Here is a 21,114-nt window from a genome sequence, read left to right on the forward strand (position 1 = left end):
CATGTAAGCAAAAAAAAAATTCTAAGGTAGCTGCGCAACTAAAAAATCATATACACCTTCAATTATGATAAACAAAACTATCACTCACAATCTTTAGTGATAAGTTTGAATGCTCCTGGTTTGTAAAATCAATCAGGATTTAACATAAGCCCTAAATGTTATTAGCCAACAAATTAGAGAACGTGATTATAAAATTTTGGGTCGTTATAAAACATAGTCAAATGTCCCTTCCTCCCTGACCAAATACTGTCCGTTTTAACCATACTAGCATCTAGAAGCTTTGTATTCGAAAAGGTTAAGAAGAGCAGAAAATAGCCTAAAATCATACCAAAAAAATTTGTAAATATTCCCCAAATTGGACAACTCAATCAGTTCTGTAGTTATCATAAGCTGCAGACAAAAAAAATCTTGCTACTTTATAGTTAAGGATTCCTTGGATTAAATATACAATTTTTTCAAGTTTAAAATTTAAAGAGCCTAAAGCTAGATGGTTCTTTATATTAAACACTAGTTGCTATGCCTGCCCCTAGCTTTAGGGGAGGGCGTAGGAGGTCAGGAAAAACATCCAAAGATAAATATAAAGCTTCCTGAAACAGCAGTTTCCGAGATCTTTAGCTTCAGACACAAAAAAAATTACTACTCTATACCTATTATAGGGTATACATTTGATTATAGAACTGCTAAGCTCTAAAAAATAAGAAACATTATATACAAACTTTATTTCACATTGTAAGTATAAGGAAGAAAAATAATTGTTGACACTTTTGCACATTTGAAAAAGTTATGTGGATACTGACTTTTTTCTTGGCTTAAAATGCTTGTAGGAACCCTTTATTGACACCTGCGTATCATTAATCGGTCACAATTACCTCTGTAGTTTGAATTTTGACTCACAAATTGCCCTGGGATAAGGGATAAGAAACGTAGGAAAATATTATTTTAGGCCTATTTCAAGCCTAGGCCTAAAAAACTAGTTTTGGGATGGCGCAGTAGTTCATTATAAACAGTAATGAAATAGCTGTGTGTGTGTGACGTGTGTGTAGATAAAGTAAAGAATAAAATTCAGGTAGCTAGTCTATTTATTAATGGCTTTTGTTAAAATCAAGTTATGATGTTTTTTTGTCTCTTTCATTTTTATTAACGAGTAAAAATTTTATTTAAAAATATTATTTTATCATTTCTTATTAAAATTCGAAATAAATAAATAAATTTAGTACAAAAAGTAAATAAGTACTTGGGTAACCTTCTATCAATAATCTTGTTCTATGTTAGTAGAATAATGTTTTTTGTACTTTTTAGCATTTAATAGTACATTAGTTGTTTCATTCAATTCCGTATAAAGTTTTAAAATTTAAAATACAACATTTCATTTATAAACTACCAAATGAATAAATTCGTAGCTATCTACTTTCCAAAAATAATCACTCTATTTTTGTTTTTTATATATGGTATTTTTTAATGTAAACTCTGGGCAGATTTTATATTTAAGTTGAAGTGATAAAACACCTTTTCTTATTAATTCCTGTTTTTATTAGGAAGCAGACAAGATAAATTTTTTTCATTGCCGCGTTTTATTATATTCTCATCCGCCAATTGGTGATTGGTTGATACAAAACAGGCTGATTCTTATTGGTTTAGAGCGAAAGCTACTTGGGAGCGTCCGCCAGTTTGTTAGGAATTTGTAAAAGTTGCAACATCCCTTTAGAATCTAGGCCGGGACCTAACTAATGGCCAGGTTTCCTATCCCTTATTCCTGCAAATTGCCAAACTTAAAAGCTCATTGATATTGGAGTCTGTTTGTCAAATGGAAAAAACATAAGAGCAAAAAAAGGGAAGTGGTGTGCGTTTTCGTCAACCTACCTGATATATTAGTTAGTATTACTCTTCTAGAATCTTTTGTCATACTACTTAGTCATTTTACGTAGAAACCATGAAATATAGAATCGCTTTATATTTGAAAAAGTAAACCATCTTATTAGATGAAAAAAGTTACAATTTTGGAGAAACTTAATGTAAATATCTAGCTTTTTAAGTTGATGAAAAGATACTTATCTGCCAAACTCTCTATTTGTATTTGAATATTGCATATTATTTGCATTTTAGAAGTATCCACACAAAACTCAAAATGTAATCACAACTAACTGCAACTCTTTTATTGTTTCTGCAATGGATATAGAATATACGTGGATATTATGAAAGGGGAAAAATTGTTGTCAATTTAGCTTGCTAACTTGGACATTACGTATTTGTCAGTTAGTTAATCCAGTAGGAAGGGATGGGATTGGGTAAAGGGGGTGGATTGGAGGGATCGTTATTCTAACCAGCCACAATTTTCACTTTATTAGATCAAATTAATAATAATTCTACTCTAACAGGATCTTCTTTGCAATAGGGGCGAAAAAGAAGGTTGTGGCACATAAATATATTTTCCACTAAGTTTCTTTTATCTTATGAGGCCTTGTCTAAATAGATTTATATTACTCAAAAAACTAGCAGATGTGCCCCTAGCATCTATGGGGGCCCTATAATCGAAGGATAGAAAATAGCCCAGCACCAAAAACAAAATAAATTGCCTAAAACCATCTCGAGACCTTTTTGAAGCTTCCCTTGAATTGAAAACTCAATCAATATCCCCTTTCGGAAACAATCTGCAGCCGAAGCCGAAACTACTACAAGTTTAGCAACGAGCATTAATTTAAAGAAAGACTTGTAAATCCTTTTAAATCTAAAATGTGTTTACAATCTTTTATTTAATTTCTCTATAAATTTCCAATTTAATAAGGCGTAAGTGATCTGTTAAGTAGTGAATCAACTCTGTAAATGATCGTATCTGTTCATTCTTCCTTTCAAATATCTTTATATTTCCTTTTAGCTTAATAAATAAAACAACCATGCTAGAAGCAGCTTTTAGTACCTAATAAAAAATTATGTCAGGCAATACAAATGACTAATGATAGGCCAGTATTCTTTTTACCATTAGCCAATTAAAATGTATACCAGCCTATTATTGGCCATTTGTATTGTATGACTTTTCTTTTGTTAGGCACTATAAGCTGCATCGCCACTCTACAAAAAGGCAAAAAAGTCCTCGTTCTTTTTGTAAAGAAAGGCCTGTAAATGGGAAGAAGTGAAATATGACTTTAAAGACGTTTGATACTAATTTATTACTTTTGAGGAATAGATGTAGAGAACAACTGTTGTTACTCACTCTCAGATTTCAATTAAAATATTACATGCTATTTATTTCATAATAGGAACTACACAAAAGTAAAACAAAACAAGGATCACAATATAATTGAAAGCAATAGCAATACTCTTAATAATACAGAAATTAATGCATAATTTTTGTTATTAAAGCCGAAAATTAAATAGGATCGTTGGTTGTATTATTAAATATTAAAGTTAGAAGATACCTCTAAATAAATTTTAAACTAAGATCTAATTAACAAATAACCGATTATTTTAAAATTTTCAAGTAAGTTTTGTCATGGTCATTAGCAGTTGTATTGGCTGAAATCATAAAAAGGTATAAATATACCAACCATATCAGAAAAAGGTATGCTTATCAAACATATAGGTATTTACAAGTTGAATTTTATAGATACATTCAATTATTTACACTTTAATCAATATAAATACTCATTTAATTGATAACAAAAAAATCTATATTAACACTCAACAGCCAGACTCACCCTAACTATAGAAAACATTCTTAAAAGGAAGACAAATTCTTTTATATAAAAATTTTAAGGAAGTATTAAAATGTGCGCTTATCATAAGTTTTATAATCATTTGATTCTATTTATAAAGTGATGTTATACCATTTATAAAGAAATATATCATCATACATAGAGTAAAAAGAAAAGAAGAGAAATTAATCTCTTTTCAAATGATGAACTTTGGCTGAGTATTATGCGCTCCAATGCATTCTTTTTTTCATGCGATGCACAAAAATTTGAAAATCGGACCAAAAACACCATAGATATGATGAAAAAATGGCTAAAAGGCTGCTGTAAAATAGTCTGACTGCTATGGATGTAATTTAATCAAAATTCCCCAAATTGATGTAAATTTTGACAATCAAACTTAGATGACTAGCCTTTATAGCAATTGAGTAAATCTCATTTCCAACGGACAAAGTGAATTATACTGTCTACTCTTGTATTATTTTCTCTGTGATACTTGGAATGATAGCAGGTGTGATAAAACTTCTATTGTTGAAAAAAATAACAGTGACCATTTACTTCCAAACACGTAGTGACGTATCACATGACCAAATGATTATAACAGCATTTTATTTCAACAGCACAAACTGTCCTTTGCTTCACAATCATTATACATCTGAGTACTACGGTAGATAACCAACCCTTTGATTGCAAATCCCTTGTTTGGAAGTTCTAACTGTGCATGGTAATAAGTTGTGCGTGCCTGATTTTTTGCCGAGGCATTTATTATTCTTCATTTCAGTTTACTGTTTTTTAATGTATTACAGGCAATTTGCCACGAATATTTAAATATATATCATAAAATCAATACCAGTTTTGTTAGCCTGTGCCTTTGGACCCTCGGATCTGATAAAATTGGTTTTAATTACATGACTTGTTTTATTTCAATATTCGCGGAAAGCTGTCTAAAATTCGATGCGATAAATAACTATTCTATTGTGTCTTTTTTTTAAATACTGTGCGAATGTGATATAGTGTGAAAGTGAATGATCACTGCAGTTGTGCAGGGAGGGAGGAGACAATGGGATGTTTATTACACTAGTCCCCAAAGTTTTATAATAACGTCTTCTTATTTGTTGGCTTCACAACTTTGGGGACTTTTATTGAATTATAATTGGTTGTTTGTAAAGTTGAGTGTCCAAATGTTGCAAGCACTACTTATAATCTACAGAAGGGGTAATTTTGTGTATCATAGTTGTGGATGTACTTCAATTTATCGACCATTTTCTCATCCCTTAGATTCCTGATAGTTGTGACAGTTCCTCTTGGTTTACTAACCAACAATCAAGATAAATAGTGCGGTAGGAAATTCCTATTGCAGGAGTAAATTAACCCCAGCCCCCCTTTGGACATAAACCACCCAGTATAACTTTATTTTACTTTTATTTTAATGGATTTTTGTTTATTAATGTTTTTTAATAAAATAAATCTTTCAAAAAAATTTACAAGGTGTGTAGTGTAACTATCTGTAGATGCTTGTACCGAATAATCTTGCTGACCGCTAAAGCCGTTATCACTCTCCTTTACAGTGTAGCTTCTCTTAGGCCCAGAAATGCCCACCATCCAAAATTAAATGCCCTTAGAGGCCTCTTGTGTAGTCATAGCTGACCCAATAATGATGTACAGACTTAGTATTGTTATTTTTTCACAGGGTGGTTTAGTTCCTCATAGATAGGAAAATTCCAAATGCGGTTTAGGTCATTATAATTGCTTAGCAGCGTCGTATATGTTATATGTTTATACAAAATTGTCAAAACTGAAGAACAAAATTGATCGTAAAACCTTCGAAATTCCTCAAATTATATATTTGGATCTTAGTTCAAAGCTCTTGTTTTTTTTTCATAGCAGACTTTTCTCATCTGAATCTTTAAATCAACTTACCTAAAATTGACGCACAGACTATTGCTGTAAAGGTTTCTACGCTTCCCTGACTAAGCCTTTCTAATAGATTAAGTTTTCAAATCAATAGGATGTTTCTAACATTCCTAAGTTTGCACTTAGAGCTAACCATCCTTAAAGAAGAAAATACGAGTTGATACGCGGACATGTCTTAAAAAGTGAAGCGTCACTTTTAAACTAAAGCCATGCTAAAATTTGTACCAATGTACATATTCGCCAAATCACAAGAACACTTCTAATTGTCTAATTCAATAACAAAATTTTCAATTTTAATTGTTGAGGTCAGATGATTAATTTTAGAACAATTGTCATGCGTCTGGCACTGTACACTGAACATTTACAGGGGTTGGATTGTTTAATAAAATTATTATTTAATTAATAGATGAATCTATCTATGTATAATGTCACTTAAATTATAAAGTAACTTAATTATGAAATACTAGATAATAATAAGGACGATATGATAATTTATATTAAATTTTCTTATTCGATAAACCCTGTAGAATTTTGTATTCAATTAATGATTAAATAATTTTTAGAAAATTCTAGAATTTTATTAAAAAGTATAACTAAGATAATCTAATTTCTTTGTGAAATTTATGCCTTTGGTAGATAAGTATTATTTAAGAAAAAAAGGCAATTAGGGTACGGAAAATTTATCTGCTAATGATTATGTGGAAATAATGAAACATACCTACGTCATCAATGTTGCAGAGCACACAAATATGCCTGCTTCCTGGAGTCTTGTGTTATTGTTCATGGTAAAAGGAGTGGATCCTGCCTGTGAATTGACACTGAGGCCTACACTTGCAGTTGCTGTGATTGGATCAAGATGTTGTGCTATGGCTGACTGGTGTTCAGACCATAATTCATTGTAGTTTGTTTTATCTTTATTTTGTATTTAACCCTAGTTTATTTTAACCCTATTAATCTTATTATTCATTTAATCATTATTTTAATTTGTATGTTAAATTCAATATACTTGAAGTAAAATTGTATTTGTGTTTCGTTATCATATTGCGACAATTATCTCACCTTTGGTTAAGAAAACATAAATATTTTTGATTTGTTTATTTTAATAAATATGTTTAAATATTAAATAAATAGAAAGATAAATAATATCACAATAATATAAACATGCTTTGATTCATAGTAATCTATTTTAATATGGCTACGAATCCGCTGGGTTAAAACTGGTTATGAGCCATATTAATTACAATAAAAACAAGGATGACAACATCCATAAAAGCGAAGCACTGAAACGGTAGGACAAACGGACATTAACACTTTAATAGTGTCAGAACTGAATAATCAGAATATAAATGTATTGTAAAATTGTAAGTAAATTTATTGAAAAACTGCTACAGGCTAATGTTTTGGACATACTTACATTTTTAGGACTTGATTAAAGAGTTGCTTCGCTTACAACATTATACTTTGTACCAGGAATCAACATACCAAAAATCAGATCAATCGGATGATTAGACCACATAGAAATTTGTTGTTAAAAAAGTAAAAAATCAACATGTTTTGGAGATACGGACATTCTTGTAAAGATTATAGAGTTGCTACGCTTTCTAAATCGTACCTAACTACTAAAGGAATCACTATGCAAAGTTTGAAATCGATAGGACAATTCTAAAATGCCTATATTAACGAAAAATCTATCTCTCTGTGACGGACGGACGGACGGACGGACATACCCTAATTATAGAAAAGCTTAGCTTTTAAAAATTATGAGCTTTCGCTCAATCATTCTGTCACTCAACCAACAAATAAGGTGTTTAAGAAGTTTTAATTCTATGATATTGAAATTATATTTAAGCTTTTATACTTAAAAAACTTAAAAACGTCAAAAAATTGCTATATATTTTTTATATTGTTTTTTCTAATGCATATGTGCTTTTTTCGAATTTGAAAATGCTCAAATTTGATTACACAATTCTAAATCTGTATTCTCCAAAACCACTTTGTTCTGACATTTTCTTGAACCTAAACAATTATAGAATTTTAGTTTTTTCAGAGTACCAGCTACACCCCTAGCATCTAGGAGATCCTGTACTCAAAGGGGCAGAGAGCGGCTAGCTAACAACAAAAAAAGTCTAAAAATTCACAGGATCTATGCAAAGCTTGCCTAAAATAGAGATCCCAATCGTATCTGTAGATATTGAAATCTTAAGCTTCAGACAAAAAAAATCTTACTGCTTTATATCATAGGATTGAAGTTACATGAAGTAATTAAAAGATAATCAAAATGATGTATCTTGCTTATCATTCAGGACATATTTTTTTATGGTTTTGTACTCGGTTTTTGTATAATATTTTTTGCAATTGTTTTTTTGTGTGCATAATCAAGAAAATATTTGAATTATTAAATCAATTGTAAAACATCATGTAAAAAACATCATGCTATAATTAGTTGCCAATAATGATAATAAATCAAAATAAATTTTATTTTGATTTTATCTAAAAGAACTTACCACTTTCCAAACAAGTACAAATTTGTTCCTCGCGGGTGTATGTCATAAATTGAGCTGAAATATTTCATTAGATTATTTTCATTGTTTTCCCTTCGTTCTCTATCTCTGAATGTGTGTTCTAAGGTCAAGCTTGTAATCTCGAAAAGCTCCGCTACTTTTAAACGTCCTTGTTTTTATAGTAGAACTAAATAAAGAGGTTTGGTGAATAAATAGAGTGTAGACTCGTCTAAAACATTCTTTTCTACTTATTTTTTTCTTTTTAGATATTTTCAGTAGAAAACTATTCAATAATTCCAAGTGTCTGTCCGTTTGTCCGTAACGCTATGATGAAAATTTGATTGTCTCTTCTAATATTTAAAGGATAGACAACAGATTTAAATGATAAAGTGACCCCAGTTCTTACCAAAAAATCATCCAGTTAAACAATCAAATATCTATTTTTGGAAAGGTTTTGTGATTTTATACTTATATAATAATCAAATATTATTTCTCTTTTTAAAAGCGAAGCTTTTCTATAATTAGGGTCGGTCCGTCCGTCCGTACGTCCGTCTGTCCGTAATGGATAGCTTTTTTCGCTAATTTAGGCATGTCAAAGTTGTCCTATTTAGTATTTATTTCAAACTTTGCATGGTGATTCCTTTAGTAGTTAGGTACGATTTGGAAAGCGTAGCAACTCTATAATCATTACCAGAATGTCCGTACGTCCATTTTAAACATGTTGATTTTTTTACTTTTTTAACAACAAATTTTTATGTGATCTAATAATCCGATTGATCTGATTTTTGGTATACTTATTCCTGGGACAACAAAGTACAATATTATAAGCGAAGCAACTCTATAATAAAGTCCTAAAAATGTAAGTGTGTCCATAAACATTATTCTGTATCAAGCACTTTTTCAACTCTTAAAATAAACTTAGTAAGATTCAATAATCATATATTGAACAGAAGTTCTAATAAAATTAAAATTTCTGTTTTTCAAACAATTTATCCCCTCTTTTTCTCTACCCCTATTTTAAACCATCGTCTAACAATTATACAAGGTTTAGTCTTATCTACAACAGGTTAAATTCAGTTAATTTTTATTTAGTTACTTGCTTATCTTTTATTAAGATTTATAAATTTATGTTTAATGAATAATTTAAGCTTCATTGAAAAGATTTATATTCAAAATGTTAATTCAACACAAGATGTTTCTTTACTTAAGGATATTTATTTTAGTTCTCTTAATTGCAATTCAATTAATATAAGTACTTACAATGTAGGTAAAGCATCAATTAACAAGTTTAAACTTAAAATTAACGCAATGCTTAAAACTAAACCTGATATATTGTTCATTCAGGATATTAGATAGCCTGATATCTAGTTGCCGAATGTGTACGCAGTTTCCTGAGTGTTTCCTCATCCTAGCTCAATATTTACTACTAGCTACAAATCTTCAAACTTCCCTTAAAAAAATCAAAATTTGAACGTGTAAACGATTTATACAATATACATTATAAATTTGAATTTTTTAAATTTTGATTTTTTTTTTTGAAGTTTGAAGCTTTTTTAGCTAGTAGTAAATATTGAGCTAGGATGAGGAAACACTCAGGAAACTGCGTACACATTCGGCAACTAGATATCAGGCTATCGGATATTAGGTTAAATAATAAAGAAATTATTTTTAGCAAAGAAGTTCGTTTTAATATGGCTGGTAGCTATATATCTTATTGCAATAGTTCAAAGGGGGAGAGGGGTGTAGCAATTTTAATCAAACAAACACTAAAATATGAAATAATTAAAAGCTTTTACTCCACTGATGAAAATATTTTGATTTTAGATTTAAAAATAAATGAATGTAGAATTTCATTGATTTCATGCTATGGGCCAACTCAAAATAACAACAAAAATTTCTTTAAACAATTAAGGGAAAAAATATTGAGCATTGGAAATACATTTTACATAATTGCAGGGGATTTGAATGCAATACCTACGACTATTCAACCAGAACAAGGTCTCGAGCACATAGACTTGATAAATACAAAATCATTGCCAAATTTTGAGCATTGTAAAGAACTTTCTTTGTGGGTAGAAGAAAATTTTTGTGTAGACTTATTTAGATTGCTTCATCCGACTAAATTAGAATTCAGTTATGTTCCTTTCTCGAAAACAAAGGAAAACAGAAGTAGAATTGACAACATTTTAATTTGTCCACAGCTTGCAAATATATTTAAAAGTTGTTATTATGAGCCATTAAAAGCGTCTATATTTGACCACAAGCAAGTTTTTTTCAACACTTATCAAAATACTTCTAAACGTGAATGTACTATAAATTCTTCATTATTAGATATTGATGGTCTTACTGAGTGTGTCCGAATCGATGTTTACGAGCTGGTTCTACAACACTGTGATGTTCCTAACAAGCTACATCTACAAGACATCATTTCTCAGATAAGTTTAGCATTTAGATTAAAGGGCGAATATAGGTTTGATATGATATGGGCTTATTTCAAGCGTGCAATTATATAGATTATAAGTAACTTAAAGACATTGACATATTTAACTGTATAAGTCCGTTTCTAGCCTAAAACCGAACTGATTCGTTGATATAATTACGCCATTTCGCGTAACTTGTGTGGTTCCCTAAGAAATCCAAACATCCCTGCATCACACAAGGGTGCGTCGGAAGGTTGTATTATAAAGCTTTTGTTCAATCATAGTCATAATGAAGACGAAAGGAATGGGAAAAAAAAGGATGCTGCAACTTTTACTTTTGATCAAATAAATTTTTCATAACATAATTTTGTAAAAGTACATTGAAAAAGGGAGGGCTGAAAACTAATTTTAAAAAAATATTTCAAAATTAAAATATTATGTTTGTTTGCTAAAAGTTGCATCATGTTTGTGTCTTTACCCAGGCTACAAAGGGTAAATATATTTTACATATTATATATTTTTATATAAATAAATTGTATTCATCATGAATAAATCTAAAATCTTAGTAGAGAAAATAAATTTAAAAATTTAATATTTATCTTTATGATGCACTATAAAGCAAAATTTTTGACGCTATTTAAAATTTGAATAAAATACTATATAATTAAATAAAATAAACATTTTAATTATCATTTAAGATGCATGCCAATGAAATAATCAATTAAACTTAAGAAAACTAGTCAAAAAAAGTCTTGTAAAGGGCTAAAATAAACGATTTTGTAGGCCATCTCATTTATTATATGTTGAAGAAAACACGAAAATTGTAAAATCTACTTAAGGATTTTTTTGAATTTTTAAATTTAACATAGATATTCTAAAACTATGCAATGGCACCTTTGATATAAGCTCATATCATATCGAACCTATATTCGCCCTTTAAAGAATGACCTAAGTTTGACAGACTTTAAAAACGATAGGCTAATATTATTCTGGATTGAACAAAAAGATAGGGCTATAAATTATCTCTTTGATTTACTTCCCCCTTTAAATGACTTGTACGAAATGCCTTTAAATATTAGTCATGATGCTTTCCTTGAAGTGTTATTAAACTGTATTAAAAACTCTATAATAAGCTTTCAATCCAACTTTCTTAAGAGCTGTAGAAGAATACAAAAAGATTTGTCAAAATCATTAAACGCGTTGAAGTGTGGAAATGTCAAGGATGAAACTGTACTTAATAAAATTATTGATATTGAAAATAGTCTGTGCAAAATGGAGGATGAAGAGAATTATCGTAGGTTAGAGAATTCTGGGTATTTCCACATTTTAAATGCAGAAAAGGCTTCAAAGGCATTTAGTAGTTTGCTAAAAAATTCAAAAAAAGCTGACTCTATCTCACAAATAAAGAATGACTTAGGTGAATCTTTTACCTGTGAAAAAGAAAGAAATGAGTTTTTAACAAATCACTTTAAAAGTAAATTTGGCACAGCCTTTATTTCCAATTCTTCTCTCTTTGATTTTTTAGGCAATAATGTAAATCACCCAAAAATAGTAGAACATAAATTAAATAATACCGATAGAGAAAAATTAGAGGCGGACATCACTATTAATGAATTAAAAGAGTCACTTAATTCAGCTAATTTAAATTCTAGTGTAGGACCAGATGGTATTCCTTATAGAATGTTGATTAAGTTTTGGGACATTGTAAGCTATCCTTTACTGAGAGGCTTTAAAGAGATGATTAATAAAAAACAGTTAAGAGGCATGCTAAGATGTGGTAAAATTAGACTTATAGCCAAAAAAAATGCTGACCTTTCAAAAATTAAATCTTGGAGAACAATTTTTTGTCTATCTACTGTGTATAAAATTTTCTCTGGGGTTATTGACAATAGGTTAAAAAAAGTAATTGACAGAATAAATATAAGATCACAAAAAGCCTATTCTTCTAAATACACTATTCAGGAAAATTTGATTCAAAGTTATGAACTTATTTCTAAAACTTTAGCTTCCAACTCGTCTCTAGCAATTGCATTAATTGACTTTCACTCAGCCTTTGACTGTATTGGACATAAATATTTAAAAGATGTATTAGAATTTATGAATTTTGGCCCCAATATGATAAACATGATTTTAACTTGCATGAATGATAGATTTGCCCACATTCTTACTGACACTGGAATAACACCTAACTTTCCCATGAAAGTTGGTTATATGCAAGGTGATAGGCCTAGTCCTAACATATTTAAAATTGCCCTAACCCCTTTATTACTTACTATTTCAATTAACAATGAAATTGCAATTCCAAGAGCTATACCTTTTAAATTGACCGACACAGATATACAGCCAGACCCTGAATCAGCATTTGCCGATGATTGTAATGTTGCATTTACTCCTACAGCCATTGCTTTAAGAACTATTTTTCAAATTCTTACCTACTTTGCTCAAGTTTCTAATTTAAGAACCAATGTTAACAAAACTAAAATTTGTATTATAGGTAGGAAGCCACCAAATGATTTTTTTCTTGAATTGGATTCAATTGGTATTGAATTGGTTGATGATTTTGATATTTTAGGTTTACATTTTGATTCAAAACTGTCTAATATGCAAGATAATTGGAACAAAATTGTCACTAAAATGTCAAAAGTTAGAAATTTTTGGGCACTTTTCTACCTTACTACACCTGGAAAAATTGCAATTATTAAGGGATTCATGTTACCGTTACTGAATTATGTAGGGGCAGTTGTCTTTCCTTCTGAAGAAATTATTTCACAAATTGAAAATATCATTATTTCTTTCTTAAGTCAAAGTAGACCAATTGCAAAATCTAAAATCTTTTCAAGTGTTGAAAATGGAGGTTTAGGAATACCAAAAGTAATAGATTTTTTACGCTCTTTAGATATTTTAATGTATAAAAAATCTTTATCTATAGTAGATACTTGGTCTTTAGAAATAAAAAATACGAGATGTCAAGCAAATGATCCATTTTATTTCAATGAAAAATTAGATAAGAATATTAATCCCATTTTATCTAGAATCATTGAATCATATACAATATTTTCAAATTCATTTTGGCTAAACCATGACAACATAAAAGACATGAGAATTTTTAAAAATAACTTTTTTTGCAATAATGAAAAACAAATTGTAAGTAGGGTAATTTTTACAGAAACAACATGGTTACGCTATGAAAATGATATAAAGTTAATTTGTTTTGGAGACCTTCTAAATACTGATAATTTATGTCTAGATTATAGAAACTTTAACATCAAATCAAAGGTCAATTTCAATTACATGGAATATTTGAGACTTAGGGGATTTGTTCAGCACAATATTGCTATATATAGGTGTAAACTTTCTAAACCCCAAACTAAAATTAGTTCACTATTTTTAAAGCCAAAAGTAAAGTCAAAACATTTTCGTTACTTCTTATCGAATGATGATCAGAGGATAGAAAAGTGTAAGTCTTATTTAAATAGGTATAACTGGGCGAAAATCAGAGAATTTGACATAGAGAGAGAGCGTAAATGGCAGAGAGTATGGACTTTGTCCTTTATTCCAATAAATATACGAGAATTCTCGTTTAAATCTATAAACAATTATAACTATTTTAATGCTAATATCGCTAATTTTAGGCCAGAGTCTCCAGATTGTACACTTTGTATACTAGACCGGAATCTACCCGCACCCAAAGAAACTGCCCAGCACTTTTATCTGGACTGTCCTGTCACAACTGATATTACTACCAACTACTTTACAGACTTTCTACATAATATTCAACTCAATTTTGACGCAAGCTGGCTGTTAGTAGGAGTTCCAAAAACGCTCACAAGTAAAATGATAACTGTTTTAAATATTGAAATTATACTTGTGTTATATTTCATCTTTCAGTCAAGACTGAAAAAAAAGCTTCCATTAAATTCAAATCTACTTGAATTTATTTCCTTTCAAAGGAAATTTTTGCTTAAAAACAAACAGTATAAACAAGGATATGAAAAATTAACAACAATTCAATTTGACCCTGGATAAATTTTATTCCTACTCTGTCTGTTATTCAGCTATAGGGTAAATACCTAGGTAAGGGACCAGTCGATAATGATCCTTCATTAATCCTCTGGCGACTCTTAAACCTAACAGGGTCAGAGCTGTCTACTATCAGAATACCTGTCCTTGCCCCACTCATCTTAATTCAGTCTGCCAAGCACATCTTATATGTGATACACTATTTCTTTGAGGCTTTATTGATGACTGGGCTCAGGGAATACCACAGGATATCTGACTTAAATTAAAGGGGCAATAACAAGGTAAGGGACCAGTCATCCTCTGGCGACCCTTGTACCTAACAGTGTTAATAAAACTGTCCATGCCCCTCCCTTACTTATTCAGTCTGCTAATCACATCTTAAATGTGATCCATTATTATTTTATGAAGACGTAAATTATGACTGAACAAAGGGAATGTCACAGTATGTAAAAATCTTTTCTTATAACCAATGTAATTTTGATATGATATTCTTTAATATATGTGTACATAAATAATTTATATCCATTTTTTTTATATTGGGAATGACTTTTAAAATAATATTGATAAACTTTAAATGTAATTTTTGTATGTAAATGATAAAGACAAATAAAGAATCAAATAATAATAATAATAACTTTTTCAACAATTTTACTTACAATTTTGCTTCGACATTTATACATTTATATTCTGATTATTCAGTTTTGACACTATACAAATGTTAGTGTCCGTTTGTTCTACAGTTTCAGTGCTTCGCTTTTATGGATGTTGTCATCCTTGTTTTATGATAATTTATCATTGGTTATATAACTTCACTTTACCCGTTTATCTATCCATGATTTTTGTGCTTCGCTACTAAAGGATGTTGTTATCCTTGTTTAGATAAATAAATGCTGTTTTTAGAACTTTGAAGACCCTGTACAATTACATACCTTTTTGATAACGAGTAAAGCAAGTATGAATACATTCTTCTAGACTTGTTGTTGCAAAGGATTCCAAATCATGTCCACTATACTAAAATATTGTTATAATTATGCATAAAAAATCAAAACACAAGCAGCTACGCCCCTAGTCTCTAGGACCTCTGTATTCAAACGGGTAATAAGAAGGCTGAATAACAGCCTTATACCATTCCAAGGTCAAAATAGCCTTAAACCAACCCAGGATCTAAGTGAGGCCTCATAAAAAAAGGAGAACTCAATCAGGGTGTTGCTTCATAAGACTTAATATGACATAAGACCTACACACATAAGACCTAATATGACATAACATCTACACTCATAAGACCTAAAGACATAGTACGTATAATTTATTATAAAACAAATTCAACAATTTTTTGTCTTAAGCTTTAGATTTCAGCAACTTCTGAACTTATTGAGGGTGTTGCTTCATAAGGCCTACACTCATAAGACCTTCACTCATAAGACCAACACTCATAAGACCTAATGTAACATAAGATTTAATGTGGCATAAGACCTACACTCATAAGATCTAATATGACACTCCCCCCCCCCCCCCCCCCCCCGACAGAACTATAACCTCTGGTCACGACGCTCGGCACCCTTGCCTGCCTAGCCACAGAGCTCGGCCCCCTAGCCTGCCTAGCCGCAGCCCTCGGCTCCCTACCCTATAACCTAACCTAATCTAAAATAGTTCTTCTCTGCCAGAGTCTTAGTTCTGTCGTGGGGGGGCATATTAGGTATTATGAGTATAAAAAATTTTAAAATTGAAAAAAATGTATCTGTGAGGATAACGAAGAAACAAGCTTACTACGTTTTTGAAAGCGAAGCTTTTCTATAATTAGGGTCGGTCTGTCCGTACGTCCGTAACGGATAGCTTTTTCCGTTAATTTAGGCATGTTAGAATTGTCCTATCGATTTCAAATTTTGCATGGTGATTCCTTTAGTAGTTAGGTACGATTTAGAAAGTGTAGCAACTCTATAATCATTACCAAAATGTCCGTACGTCCATTTTAAACATGCTGATTTTTTTACTTTTTTAACAACTTTGATCTAATCATCGGATTGATCTGATTTTTGATTGATGAATATTGATTCCTGGGACAACAAAGTATAATGTAATAAGCGAAGCAACTCTATAATCAAGTTCAAAAATGTAAGTATGTCCATCAAAATTATCCTGTATCAAGCATTTTTTCAACAAATTTACTCTAATTTTGCTTTGACTCTTTTATGGATGTTGTCATCCTTGTTATAATAGAATGAACAGAGGGCAATTAACGTTATAAAAAAATGTCTTATGTAAATTCACAAAGAAAGATGTAAATTAATTTAATTTTGTTTAGCTGCGAGTCAGTCGTGTATATACCCATAATAATAATAACAACCCATATTTGGTTGCTTAAAATTGTAAAACGACCAGAATATCAAATTAGTGAAAAGGTTTTTTACTTACAGCTAATTTTTAATAAGTTTTAGGATGTTTATTTCTTTACTGACGTGGGGTTCCAGAGCCTTAGTAAAAACAGAATAAGTCATGTTTTACCGTGCATTCAGTGTTAATAAAACCCCCACAGGGCTCCGAGGCGCAAGCTATGCAGTTTGTGCACACTTCATCTATTGGGGAACATTCATCCTAAAAATTGGATCAATTATATCAACAACAAAAACAGTAAATCAATAATAATCATTTAATTCACATATTTTTTAAAAATTTTAAATCCATCAACAACAAAAATTAAGCTATAGTAATTTACGGTTAATCATTCTAAAAAGATGTTTTTAGGACCATGTATCTCCAAGATTTTAGCCAAACTTGAGATCTCAATGGACAAATCATGACAAAGCTTACCGAGTAGCTAAGACAATTGTCTTGATCATCTCTAATGGGCATCCCAATAAGGTTGCAGCCTCGCTTGAATACGGATATGTCTTCGTCAGAATAAATCTATAACAAGAATATAAACTTTATAAGTAGCAAAGCACGATTGTAGGTGGGAATCTTCACAATTAATTCTTAAAATAGTTTATAGCAGTCTAGATTTCTTTACAGATGGACAGACAAGGTGTGTTACTGGAATGTTATTCATTCCTATTTTACTGTTTAATGAATGAATAATGCCTCGCTTAAAAAAATCTTATGTACAAAACGATTTTGACCATTGATTGGAAATAAATTTGTAAACTGAAAAGGAGTTACTTTATCCTTAGTTAATCTATAAATTTAGTACAAAATTAATCCGCCAGTACACAAAAGAAAAATTACTCTACCTTACAATTCTCATCTTCAACTTTATTTTCTTCATATAAATATAGGTCACAGTATCCTATGTCTGCATATATCTAAAATGATAAAATGTAGGATTAATTATAAAATACTAAGTATTAATTTAAGTACTCTATATCTGATTAAATAAAACTTAAGCACTTAGTCAATGTCAAATTTTCCTCTGATTTTCTTATCGACATTTTTACCAACAAGGATGACAACATCCATAAAAGCGAAGCTCTGAAATGGAAGGACAAACGAACATTAACACTTGTAGATTGTCAGAACTTAATTAACAGAATATTAATGCATCAGTACAAACAATATTTTAAGAAAATTTGTTGCAAAACTGCATAAATAGATTATACTGTTTAAGGACATACTTACATTTTTGGGACTTGTTTATAGAGATGCTTCGCTTATAACATTGTACCTTGTTGTAATAGGAATCAGTTTTCAAAAAATCAGAAGAATCGGATAATTTTAACATACAAAAATTTGTTGTCAAAAAAGTTAAAAATCGACATGTTTAAAATGAACGTACGGACATTCTGGTATTGTTTATAGAGTTGCTGCGCTTTCTAAATTGTACCTAACTACTATAGAAATCATCATGCAAAGTTTGGAATCAATAGGACAATTCTAACCTGTTTAAATTAACGAAAAGAGCTAACTCTCTGTGACGGACGGACCGACCCTAATTGTAGAAAAGCTTCGCTTTTAACAATAAGTAAAACAAATAAAGAAATTTATCTTACATGTAACATTTTTCCAATTGTTTTACTATGATAAGTCTTTAATTGAAACGATAAGAAAAAAAAATATAAGTGTGGTTTATAAGTTTGATTTAAATGCCAAAATATTTGTCAAGGTAATCTAATATTTTATTGGTAGATAATTTAAAACATTATTTTAGAGGATTTACTCGATTTTTGGTTATTTCTAAGTGCCCCTTATTGAAAATAATATAGGGTTTCTATACCTAACCCCTGCGGGGTTACCCAGTACCCAATTTTACCTAACCTAACCAGGCCAACTGGGTACTATCTACTATAGCACTCGGTTTTTATAAGCAAAGTTACTCTAATAGTGACAGTTATTGTATATCAATCCCTTTTATCCTCTTTTTCTCCAATTATAATACTTTTTCTATGTTTATCATGTGAAAAAAGCTTCATTATTGTCATTGGTTATGTAATTTTTTCCTACCTTACAAGTTTCATGGCATGGCTCAATCTTCTCCCTGTGTACTGAGTCCATAGCGTAAGGATAATGACAATCATTAAAAAAGATATCCTGAAAATATACATGAAACATCAATACATGAATTGCTTGCTGGCGTTCAGTGGCCGCTAAGAACCGAGAAAAAAATATCCCAAGCCAATGCAATGGAGTAGATAAGAAATTGATTACTAATTTATATCAATGATAGGTGGATTAAATTGAGCAATACTTTTATTTCTTTAAATAGAAACACATTGAAGTTATGGTAAACAGTTCATACATTTATACTTGCAGAGTAGATTTGCAATTAAAAACTGCTGATAAAACAAGAAAACCTGGGATTTTAAGGGATTAGACTGTGGACTATAAATAAATGAACTTCCTTAATGATGATTAACAAAAATACCCTGTAAATTAAAGTTTTGATTGAAAATTTTAGCAACTGCTAGTGTGAACCAACTAATCAAAGTAAAATACAAGTTTTTAAGCCATTGAATAAGAGAGTGTGTTATTCTTTGGTTACCAGAATAATTTACGGACCAATGTCCCCTAACTCCCTAAGGAAAACATACCTGACATCCAAGTCGTTCACCAAATACTGAGTTAACAACCTAAAATATTTAACGCTTATAGAGTTGCTACGCTTCTTAAATAGTACCTAACTGTTATAGGAATCATCATGCACAGTTTTAAATCAATAGAATAATTCTAAATTAACGAAAAGAGCTAACTGTTACACGAAAAAAGCTAACCGTTATGGAAGGACGGACTGACGACCTTAATCATAGAAAAGCTTAGCTTTTAAAAAAATCAAAAAATTAATAATTGTATTTTAAAAATAAAGCCGTATAGCAATCATAAAATAAATTAATCATAATGACACTAACTTTAGAAACAACTAAGAAAATAACCTTTCCTCAAAACATTTAAAGATATTTAGAATTGCAATCATTATTAATATTATAGAAAGCGTAATAATAACAATTTACTTACAAAAAGTAAAATTAATACAGATTTCTTCATTGTAATTTCTATGTTAAAACGGTTCTTAATACTGATTTGTGTATGTTTTTACTTCGACTTAAATCCTATTTTTCTATAATCCGTTTAGTGATTAATAAGAAAGGCTTATCTTTCACACTTTGGGTTAGAACTGGTTAAACATTGTCCTTAAAATTCTAATTAAAAAAAAGAAAAAAACACATAACTATGTACATAAGTAGCGCAGCAAAAATATAATATTTTCAACCCCCCCCCCAAAAAAAAAAATAATAGGTTTTTTTTATACATAGAAGTGTATTTTATAAAAATCAAATTGTTATATAGTTCGAATTAAGGTTATCTTTAAATTTATATTGATATTATATTTTATATTATATTATGTTTTATATTATATTATATTTATATCTATATCAGACTAATGTTGTGCATTTAAACGAAATTTAACAATATTTTTTTGTGTTTTATATAAAACTACAGAGTTTAGCAGCAAGGTTTCTGCGGATAAGAATATTAGATAAAGGATTATACTTCCTCTTTGCAGAAAAGGGTAAATCCAACAAGTGAAATTATATCTAAAATAATATTTTGTGGGTAGACCAGAGGTTGTCAATTTTACTATGTGTTGCCCCCGAACGACAGCTGAAAATCACGTATAGGTTTCGTGTTTTTTGGGGGGGAATTAATTTCGTTGTTGATAAGAGCTGGGTACTTTGGAGGAGCTTAATTTCGAAAGAAACAAATAACTAATTCCTCATAAACGAACGGGTTTCAAGAAATTAAAGATAAAAACTATTTGTTTGTTTTTAACATACAGTGAGCTATAAATAGTATTCCTGCATAAGTAAAGATACTACTCAACTATAGATGTACTAGCTGCTTCGCCCCTAGCCTCTAGAGGCTTTTTCCCCAAGAGGTGTAATCAAACAAATTTTTCATATTTTAGATTTAAAAGAAAAAATAAAATAAAAATTTTTTGGGGGGAAGAATTTTTTTTTTTTTTTTTTGGGGGGGGGGATTAGTCGACCCTACTATTTAAATTTTAGTTTTAAAAAGAAAAATTTTTTTTGAGGGGGGGGTATTTTTAATTTTTTTGGGAGGTTCGGGGTGTCCCACCCCCCAAGA

At 30.2% G+C, this 21,114-nt stretch overlaps 1 protein-coding gene across 1 annotated transcript; it reads right to left on the minus strand.

The window, feature by feature from the left end:
• Positions 1 to 6,676: 6,676 nt before the first annotated feature.
• LOC145326309 (uncharacterized) lies at positions 6,677 to 20,138 on the minus strand. Its single transcript, XM_080169592.1, has 9 exons — positions 19,984 to 20,138; positions 19,563 to 19,601; positions 18,976 to 19,062; positions 17,769 to 17,840; positions 17,350 to 17,445; positions 17,044 to 17,133; positions 15,471 to 15,552; positions 8,105 to 8,158; positions 6,677 to 7,616 (listed from the first exon to the last, which is right to left on the minus strand). The coding sequence occupies exons 1-9, from the start codon at positions 20,011 to 20,013 to the stop codon at positions 7,549 to 7,551; spliced, it is 618 nt and encodes a 205-aa protein (XP_080025718.1). The 5' UTR covers positions 20,014 to 20,138; the 3' UTR covers positions 6,677 to 7,548.
• Between the last annotated feature and the right edge of the window lie 976 nt (positions 20,139 to 21,114).

This window comes from Acartia tonsa, chromosome 8 (assembly GCF_053477335.1).
Source record: "Acartia tonsa isolate MP-2025a chromosome 8, ASM5347733v1, whole genome shotgun sequence".
In the NCBI taxonomy this organism is placed as follows: domain Eukaryota; kingdom Metazoa; phylum Arthropoda; class Copepoda; order Calanoida; family Acartiidae; genus Acartia; species Acartia tonsa.